The 10,556-nt window shown below is 40.3% G+C and overlaps 2 protein-coding genes across 2 annotated transcripts in view; both read right to left on the reverse strand.

The window, feature by feature from the left end:
• Positions 1-1,843, reverse strand: part of LOC113468108 — an 18,817-nt gene extending 16,974 nt beyond the window's left edge. Inside the window, exon 1 of the mRNA XM_026824771.1 lies at positions 1,633-1,843. The gene's annotated coding sequence lies outside the window, so the exon portion shown is untranslated. The remainder of the gene's footprint in view (positions 1-1,632) is intronic.
• LOC108252597 (nucleosome-remodeling factor subunit NURF301-like) overlaps positions 1-9,376 on the reverse strand; it is a 17,337-nt gene extending 7,961 nt beyond the window's left edge. Inside the window, exons 1-2 of the mRNA XM_017444743.2 lie at positions 9,187-9,376; positions 8,161-8,328 (exon numbers count right to left, since the gene is read on the reverse strand). Of these exons, the coding sequence (XP_017300232.1) occupies positions 8,161-8,328; positions 9,187-9,215 (197 nt within the window). The 5' untranslated portion in view covers positions 9,216-9,376. The remainder of the gene's footprint in view (positions 1-8,160; positions 8,329-9,186) is intronic.
• Positions 9,377-10,556: the final 1,180 nt, after the last annotated feature.

Genomic DNA, 10,556 nt, shown 5'->3' on the forward strand with positions numbered 1-10,556 from the left:
GGTTTGAACAGGAGCACTTCAAGGTAGGTGGGTAGAATACGTCGTTTGGTCATTCTGTTGCTGTTATTATGGTGTCATGGTAAGTTAAGTATAGTGAAAAACCTGTACGACATATATTCGCGTTGAGCCTTGAACATTTGTGAACCAATTTTCAAGATTGAGAAAATATTCAATTTAATTTTGGAAAAAAAAAAACAATTGAATTTGGACCACAGGACCTATCCTGGAAACGATGCACTAACACATATTACTTGCGTTAAACTTAGTCGCAGAACCACAATTTATTGAGTTGGATTCTTCCCCTTCGAGGAGGGATTAGATGATTGTGAGGAAGCAAAGTGTGTAACCAATATAGGAAGTGAAATTGGTAAAAATTTTGTAAAAAATATTAATAACAATACAGAAACGGGGAGGGTAAAAAAATGTACACTTTCTTCCCCTCGTTGTACTCTCGCTGTACGAAAGCGAAAGATTAGAATAAAAATTGCATCTATTTTTATAATAATGGGTACATTATTGTAGTTTCCCTAATATGAATTTTAATTTTTGGGTAAAACTACTTAAGAAAAAGACCGGGGATTTTTTTCTCCACGAGCCAGGCAAAGGTTCATTCTTCAAGTGACCTTTCAGTTTCAGAACAGTGATTAGGACATTTTTGTCCATTGTATGATTTTCGACATTCCTAAACCGTTTTTCCTACAAGGTAGTAAAAAAGTAAGGTAATTTGTTGATAGATTTAGGCGGCCTTCAAAAAAAAAAAAAAAAAAAAAAAAAAAAAAAACCGCGTGCTTGCAGTTTTTGCAACAGTCAACTAGGTATGCATATCACAAATCACACAATAACGATATGTATTAATTATATCCATATCCCGTTTTTTCTCCACCAGGAAATTTTTACTTTTATTTTTTATCTTTTCCTCTGATTCCTACGCAGCGTTTTTTGTTTCACTTCGGAGCGCGTTCTTTTTTTTTTTTTTTTTTTTTTTTTTTCGGCTAAAAAAAGTGTTAGCTCCATTTTTTCTTCTTCTTTGTATTAAATGAATGGATACTTTTATTTACTGAGGCTTCTGTTATTTGATTATATTCTGTTTTGACACCTACTTGCTACTCCCAACTTGGTTTAGAATGTTTAGATCTTCCTTAACCCTTCACCTGTTGAGATAGGAAGTTTGTATACATGGATACGTATACGTAGGTACTGTGCCTCCTCCATTATTTTATTTATTGTTTAAATGATAAATAATGGTTTTAGAATCTAGGTGAATAATGGTTATTTCGGCTGAATGGGTACCACAGTAAAGTAAATTAAGGAGTAGAGCATGAGTTCGAATCTTTTCGGAGGCACAAAGCCTCATTTGTTTGATTGAGAATTTGATTCCCTAATAATAGAGAAGATCAAATTTCCTCACGCTATATCAATAGCGAAGGTTGAGTGCGAAGGGCATCCCACTCGGAAAATTTTGTTTAGCCAAAACCAGTTGGCCTCAAAGCGATCACTCTAAAGCTGATTGAGAGGCCGACGACAAACGCCGACCCCATCTGAACATGGGAAAAGGCGAAGAAGAAGAGGTGTAAATAGCGTTTATTTCTTCTTCTTCTTCTTCTTTCACTTTGCCTTTGTTCCAATTCCATTGGGTTCGGCATATCTTTGGGGTCTTTATTTCTTTAATTCCTTTAATCTATTAATAGATTTTCTAGTTATTTTTAGTTCATGCATATTTGTTTTAGATGAATGCTTATGTTATTGGGAACGTCCAAAGTCCAAAATAGATTACATTAAAGCGTTGAAAAAAATTGTGATAATTTATTGGCAGAACAACTTAGAATTAAACTTGTTTAAATAAAATTTACTTAATTGTGTTATCATTTTTAACTCCTTGAGAAAGAAAGAGGTTTTGATAGATGGAACTGTAACTGCTAGGGTCTCATCGTCCCGAAATCGAAGAGAGAAGGAAGACAGGATAGGAGAAAGCCAGCCGTTCCGAGAACGAGCATTATCCGTTCAGGATAGAATCCGCCCCGAGCGGAAATCGAATCCGCGTCCTGGCGCTTACAGCAGACGCGCTACCAACCAAGCTAACTAGGCTGGCATTTTGAACTCTTCTTTTAGATATACTGAGAGGAATAAGATTGGTTGGGACTGAAAAGTCTCTTATTGGTTGGGACTGAAAAGTCGCTTATTGGTTGGGACTGGTCTGGCTGGGGGAATTTTAACAGGGAGGATACCAGTCTGAAATTCCCCTTGCTAAAGATATAGCAAAGGTTGAGTGCGAAGGGCATCCACGCGTAAATTTTTTGTAGCCAAAACCCAATGTCAGCCCAAAGCAATCACCCCAGGGCTGATTGAAAGGCTGACGAAAAACGCCGTCCCCGTCTGTACACGGGAAAAGGCGAAGAAGAAGAAGAAGAAGAAGAAGAAGAAGACTGAAAAGTTCCTTGACTTACCTGGCATCATTGGGACAGCTAGTAACGTGTACATCGTAGTCTATCTCAGCATCGGTTAAGATCGGGACTACTCGTTGCTGAAAAGTCCCTTGACTTACCTGGCATCATTGGGACAGCTAGTAACGTGTACATCGTAGTCTATCTCAGCATCGGTTAAGATCGGGACTACTCGTTGCTGGAAGATATCTCGGGCTTTCCCCACGCCACTCTTTGGATTCAGGACAACCAGGATTTTGTCTGCAACAGGAAAGAACGAAAACATCACTGTCCATTTCTAGACCACATCTTTCAAACAGGAGAGGCCAGCCTAGTTAGCCTGGTTGGTAGCGCGTCTGCCTTGTAAGCGCTAGGCCGCGGGTTCAATTCCCACCCGGGGCGGATTTTATCCTGAACGGGTAATGTTCGTTCTCGGAACGGCTCCTATCCTGTCTTCCTTCTCTCTTCGATTTCGGGACCAGGTTGGTAGCGCGTCTGCCTTGTAAGCGCTAGGCCGCGGGTTCAATTTCCTCCCGGGGCGGATTTTATCCTGAACGGGTAATGTTCGTTCTCGGAACGGCTCCTATCCTGTCTTCCTTCTCTCTTCGATTTCGGGACCAAAAGACCGAAGCCTGAATAGTCAATCAGATGAAAGAAACAAGTTTGATAGAGGGAACTGTAACTGCTAAGGTCTTATCGTCCCGAAAGTGAAGATAAAAGGAAAACCGGATAGGAGAAAACCAGTTGTTCCGACAACGGACCTTATCTGTTTAGGATAAAATCCGCCCCGGGTGGGAATCGAGCCCGCGACCAAGCGGTTACAAGCCAGACGTGCTACCCTCCAAGCAAACTAGGCTGACAAACCGATGATTTGTTTTGTATGGAAATTTTTTCTCTTTTTGTATGTTTGTACAAATAAACCCCAGTGTTTGGGTTTTCCGCATGGGCTTCAGGATTTTTACAACGAAAATCACTGACTATGCTGAAAATGCAAATCTCAATCCGGAATGCTATGTATCGTTGATATGTATTATTAATGTTGTTGTCGTGGTTTATCGTTTATAAACAATAAGTCATTGAACCAATTTCAAAAATTGACATGTCATTCCAACAAGCAGGATAAATTGAAATCCAATTGATCCAATTGAAGAGGTTGCAATTTATATTTAATCAAGACACAATTTTCTAGTCATTATTGCATGACAGTGTTATGATTGACTTGGGTTTCATAACAGCATAACTCTCAGAGAGCTGTCTAAAGTTCTGTACTTGGCGCGATCATCCCCTTCCTCCCAGCTTCGTATCTTGCTTAGCGCCGCCTTCCGGTTGCCCATTAGCGCCTTCAGTTGCGCTTTCCACTTTTGCGCTTCCTTCATATTATCCTCGTAGCGGTCGAACGAGCGAAAGCGCAGCGTCACGGTCATTTTCTCGCGTTTCTGTCCGGATTTGAGCTTGAGGGATTTCAGGACGTAGGCGTAGATGTACAGATAGGCGGAGATGTCGGATTCGTCGATATCTTGCGACTTGAGGTCGACGACCTGGGGGTCGTTGAACTTGGCCTGGATCGGCCGACACACGCAGTTGTTCGAGAGACGTTTGCCTGAAAAAAAAAAAAAGAATAGATCAGTTGCGCTTACTTGGGTGATGTTTCAAAGTCATAGAGCAGGAAAAATGAGGACCAACGGAATTTTTCTTTTTCTTACGACTTTTCCCGAGAGAAATCGATTTAAAAAAATACCGGTAAATCGTGAAGTTTGACGTCACGGCATACGCTCCCGTAAGCGATGACGTCATAATTCATGACTCCCGCTTCGTTTGTTTGTGCGCAAGCTTTCCCATTTACAACTGCTCCATTGAATCATCTTTACAAAAAATTCCATTAAGATAAGGTTTGTTCTTGGAACAGCTGGCTTTCTCCTGTACTATCCTCCTTCTCTCTTCAATTTCAGGACAACAAGAACTCTGTTGTTATAGTATAGAGATAGACTCTAGAATCTATAGATGTACAGTTCCCTCTATCATATCTCTCTCTCTAAAAAAAAAAAAAAAATCAGGATAGAACTATGTAGCTCTCACTGTTTTCATCACATCAATTTAAATTAAATGAGTGATGAGTTGATGACACACAAGATAAGTAATTAGTTAATTACTAATCCATATGGACTTCCCCATGATTTGCCATGAGGTTGTTTTGAAACCTGTTTCCAACCATAAGTAGATGTCAAATATGTACAAGGCTGATTAGGAGGGACAATTGTTGGAGTTACTCTGGGCCTTAGGCCTACTCATGCGTAGACCATTGGATTGTGTGTGGTGGAAATAGCTTCAGATCATGATCTCTCAGAAGGTCTGACAGACCGTGGTCTCAAGCTCTTTCTGCCACCTGCCACACATGTTCTGACTGTCAGACCTAGGTCTGAGAGATGGTCTGTGCTTGACTGGCAGGCATTAATTAGGCTGTGAATGACCTTGGATATGTACATTTTTGTAATATACTAAATTAATAAGTAAGGCTCAAGTACCTACTTATAATACTTCAGGAACTATACTTTCTCACTCTGTAAGATTATCTGCTATGAAAATCTGTAAATTAACAAAGTACCTACAGGAAAACCCAAATATTTATTTCTGTACATCTCTTTAGGTACCTACCTACATAATATGAATAGTATTAATGTTTTACTTATAGTTCTGTAGTAAAAAAAAAAAAAAAAAAAAAAAAAAAAAAAACGTTCTTTTTTTTTTTTTTCCCCTTTTTTTTTTTTTTTTTATGGGGAAAATTTTTTTTGTTCGCCTTGACCACTACACCACCGAGGTAGGTAGCGCCTTGACCACTACACCACCGAGGTAGGTAGCGCCTTGACCACTACACCACCGAGGTAGGTATTCCATACCTCGGCTGGGATTGAACCCACGCCCTCCTGTTTACCAGGCGAGCGCCTTGACCACTACACCACCGAGGTAGGTATTCCATACCTCGGCTGGGATTGAACCCACGCCCTCCTGTTTACCAGTCGAGCGCCTTGACCACCACTACACCACCGAGGCAGGTAATAATAGTGCTTTGATAGGTACCGCTATCAATAAGTATCAATGTTGATATCCTATGCAGGATTTCCTAAGCGTGATTTCCTGCAGATTTCTTTCTTCGCTCTCAACTTAACATTCATAAGGTTAGCCCAGTGGTAATGCTCTTGCTTGCCATGCAGAAGGTCCCGGGTTCGAATCCCACCATCGACGAAAATTCTTTTTTCGATTGCAAATATTTCAACGGGTCACTTTCTGGTGTTCTCGTGTTGACCCAGCACCTAAATGGGAAGTATTGTGTCTCTTCTCATTATTATTATTATTATTATACCATACATACCTCTCATGCACCTGCATCCAATGATATCATCCAGTGAGATGATCTCTGTTTTGATATTCCCATTGTACTCCTTCTGGAGGCAGATTCCTTTCTCGATCAGCTTTACTTTGTACACACAATTCTTCTTGGACAAAATGTAGAATGTTTCTTCAAGCATGGGCCTCGCACAGTACTTTTCCAAGTCCTTGCTTAAATGAGCACCTGTCATTTTGTTTTTGGAATGTTAAATGTTTACACTTGGGAACAAAAATTGAAGTTGAAGAGCTCAGGTGGTTTTTGTAAATTAAAAAATTGCTTTTACAACTTGAGTCTTTGTTTTTTTAATGAAAGTAACCAAGAAAAACACTACTTTTCAGATTGTTTACAACCCACGATGAAATTAAAGTGTTTCACAGGAAACTAAACACTATTAAAAATTAAATTGCAGTTTGGGTATTTCTCTGATGTGGGGATATGTTTAGAGCCTGGTTATGGGAATAATCAAACTGTAGGCACCTTACTTTAATTGATTTTTTAATGATACCACGAATTTAAATTAAAACACAGTAGCTCGGCGGAGAACAACGTAGGTTTATGAATATTAAACAAAAAAGTAGGTAATCACCAGAATTTTGCCTGGGAATGTATGGGCAAGTGTTTATTACTTGAAATAAGAAACTACCTGTTACCAGATGATTTTTAGAATGGTACATGCACAGAAACACACGAGTTTTCTAAAAAGCGAAAGTTTCGCAAAAATTCTACTTATCAGGCGGGTTTTTATCAGTCCATTACCATTATCGCGACTTGACGTGCAGGCAAAAAAAAAAAAAAAATCAGAAATAATATTTTTTAACAACTAAAACTATACCTATGTACCTACCTATGCTTTTGATATGATAACAAAACAGTTATTTGCTAACTTCACAAAGATGGAATTTGTTTATTGCATATTGCCTATACGTTTTTAAGATACCGGGCGTTGTGCTAGCACATCGCTTTCTATTACCTAACATAGTTTGAAATTTGAAGTTTTATATGGTTTTATGTTGTACCTACAGTTTTCGAATTTATTTTGAGAACCTGGGAAATTAATTACCTCCTGCCTTGTAAGCGCTAGTTCGAGGGTTCGATTCTCACACGGGCAAACTCTATCCTAGGGCCTAGGGGGGTCACTCAAGCTCCGACTACCTAGCAGACCTACGGAGCACACTCACTCAGACCTAATTGTCTGACAGACCACATACTCAGACCTAGAAGTCGGAAACTGTTTCCGCCGCGCCGCATTTTCCGCCAAGTACGTTCCGACACGGCGGTCTGTCAGACACTCGGGGCGCAAGTGGCCGCTGGCCCCCCTTAGTAGACAATGCTTCGTTCTAAGAACGGCTGGCTTTCTCCTATCCTATTGTCCTCTTCTCTGTTCGATAGGACCTTACCAGTTGCAGTTCCCTCTTTATCAAACTTATTTAAAAAAGAGAAAAAAAAAAAAAAAAAAATATTCCTGTAAATTCAAATCAAATAATCCGTGTTAGGGCTGATTGAGAGGCTGACGAAAAACGCCGACCCCGTCTGTACACGGAAAAAGCGAGGAAGAAGAAGAAGAAGAAGAAGCAGCAGGATTTAAAGGAGAATCAAAGAGGGCGGTAGAGAGCTCCGCCCTGCCAAATCAAAAAGTGTAACCCAACATTTTTTCAATAATAAAATTTGTGTATTTTCATTTTTATTTAATTAATTTTTTTTTTATACATAAGAAACACTCAGTTACAGTTCTAAACCTTAAAATGAAATACTCTTCTTACAAAATATAATAAAAATTAACAGAAAAAAAAGCTGTACACAACACATTCAATGGCATGAACCACAGTCTAAATTTAACTTGGGCTTCAATTAAAACATTTGGATTAAGCTTGATTGGCTAACAAACAGGATCACAATTATGGTTAAACGTTAAACCAAGTTTAAACTAAAATTGTGGTACCGGGGATTCCCGTCGACTTTTTTTTTCTTTTTGAAATCAAATAATCAGTTTCCTTAATCCAGTGGTTTAACTCACACCAGGCTTAAATTTAGACTGTGGTCCCGACCATAAAACAAGGATGTCTTTATTGAAAGAACGAGTTGTTGTTGTTCGAATTGAGGCCTATTTTTTTTTTCCAACACAGCCTTGATTTATCAATCAGGATCTACGTATGTATCTATTTTTTTCCGCGATAACTCTCTAACTGTTAGCCAAAGTGTAACCGCGTTACTTAGACCCATTAGTTAACAAAGTGGGTCCGAATGAACCACCCAGTACTGGCGCACACCACGCTCAACCGTGCTTAACCTTAGTGTACCATGGTCTACTTACTGAGATTCATCGTGCTTAACCTTAGTGTACCATAGTCTACTTACTGAGATTCATCATAGGGTTGTTTACACAGACAGAACAGTTCCTGGGTCTCCCGCGCTCGCTTACAATCCACACACATGAACTCGGTCAGCGTTTTACTCATCTCCTCGGTGATGCCTACACAGTCTCCGTGGAACCAGTTGTTACACAGATCGCAACCCACGTAGAACCTGAAATACACAGAAAATACAAATGATTTAGCAAAGGAAAGAGAATTATATTTGTGGTTCCCTGAAAAAATTTACTGAAAAATCAATTGTTGAGAAAAGTCAAAAGGGACAACACAATTAGCCCAGTGGTAACGCCCTTGTTTGCCATGTCGTGTTTCGGGTTCGAATCTCAACACCGACAAAAAAAAAAAAAAAAAAAAAAAAAAAAAAAGACGGCGCCCTTCCGAATAAAAAAAAAAAAAAAAATGTACTTATTTTTCAATTGCAAATGTTTCAACGAGTTACTTTGTGTGTTCTCGTGTTGACCCAGAACCTTTAAGTTGGGAAGTATAGTGTCTCTTCTCGTCCATCTGTTGATACATCGGTACGACACAGACCACACGAGTCTAATGTTAACAGTTGTTCTATCCCTACCAAATAAATACTGCGTTGAAACTTTTTTTTTTAAAAATGTGTTTGTGATTTATAGCTATGTTACTACCTTACTACCTATCATTACCTGTTGTTCTACTTTCCTTTTTTACTTTATTGTCACTTTCTATTATCACCTATTAATTTACATTTCCTTTTTTTTTTAGTTAAGCAAGGTCTTTTTAATGAATTGTTAGTGTATGCATTATTCTCTAATAACCCATCAAATATACGAGACCTTGTTTAGACTGCTGGGGTAAAGGGACTTTTCAGTCCTATTCGGGCAGGATAAACAAGGTATATTCTATTCTATTCTATTCTTATGTATTCCTTCTTGATGTTAACCTTCATCTTCTTCTGATCTATATGCTCATCTTCTAGAACTCCCAGATACTTGTACGATTCTCCATCTAATCTTTGGTCTTTGTTCTTGGTCAATTTACTTACTTGGTTTCATCATAAGGCGTCCGGCACATACACAGGAGTTTCTCCTTCTTGGAACCACTGGAGGATCGGGGTGCACCCACATCAGGAATAGGAGACGATGACCCGTGTTGTGAGGGGCGGGGGGTGTCGTGTGTCCTATGATGAGAACCCCTGCCTCTGCCACGACCCCGACCTAAACACAAAACAGTAATGGGTTAAGGGAGGAACCCGACCTAAACACAAACACAGTATTGGGTTAAAGGTGAAAGAAAGTAATTCCGGCGCCGCAGGTGATTTTTAGTCCGTCCTTCCTTTATTATTACAATAGTAATAAAAAGGTATAAGGGACGGACTATTGTATTTGCTTCGTTCTACATGGTGCTGGGCTCTCGACTTCTTGGCCGGGCTAGGGCCCACCTCTCCCGTCACATTCTCACTGGTCCCTCGCTTCCTATACTGGCAAGGGTTTTTACTTACATCTTCCACACCCAACCACTCAATAAAAATTCAAACACAGATATCTAACTTACATCTCTCCGTCCACCTCTACATGGTGCTGGGCTCTCGACTTTTTGGCCGGGCTAGGTCCCACCTCTCCCGTCACATTCTCACTGGTCCCTCGCTTCCTATATTGGGGGGGCGGCGCCCTGTAGAGGGTCGGTGTCCCGCTCAGCTCGGGGGTGCCATTACCCCCACCACCGCCCTCCTTGAGGATTTTCTCGTGTTTCTTCAGCTGATGCAGGAGCTTTTCTTCTAGTTTGGGATCCAGGTTGTCTTGTTTCAGAGCTCGCCTTAGCGCTGGGGATGAATGAAAATGAATTATTAGACCGTGGTTTGTGAGTTATAATGGCCTAATGCCTGGTACCCAAGCCATAACTGTTTTTGCAACAATCCAGCAACTTTTTTTTCTTGGTTTTTAGTGTTCTCTATTGAACTAATAGGTTTTATCTTCAATGTTGGTCGACAGTTTGTTTAGCAACATTTGTGGGTGTCAACTAGGCAACTGATCCCAATATACCTCAGTTCGATTCCCGTCCGGGGCGAACTTTATCAGGTTCGTTTTCGGAACGGCTGGCTTTCTCCCATCCAGTCTTCCTTCTCTCTTCGCTTTCAGGACGCTAAGACCTTGAGTGTTACAGTTCCCTCTATCAAATTTCTTGAGAAAAAAAGTGTAATCCCGGCTAGTAATAGTTAATGTAACTTACTTTGGGAAATATACTCCGAAGATATCACAAACTCCTCATTACTCCCGCTATTCTGTTGCTGGTTCACGGCTCCACTCGCCAGTTGGTTCCCGGTTCCCGTTCCGAGCTGCGCCGTTCCCGTCCCAAGCTGTGCCGTTCCGGGAACCAGCTGTTGTGTGGTGGCTGGTTTCCCGAGGCGTGGCTGAG

The sequence above is a fragment of the Diaphorina citri genome, unplaced genomic scaffold (genome assembly GCF_000475195.1).
Source record: "Diaphorina citri unplaced genomic scaffold, Diaci psyllid genome assembly version 1.1 scaffold646, whole genome shotgun sequence".
Taxonomy (NCBI): domain Eukaryota; kingdom Metazoa; phylum Arthropoda; class Insecta; order Hemiptera; family Psyllidae; genus Diaphorina; species Diaphorina citri.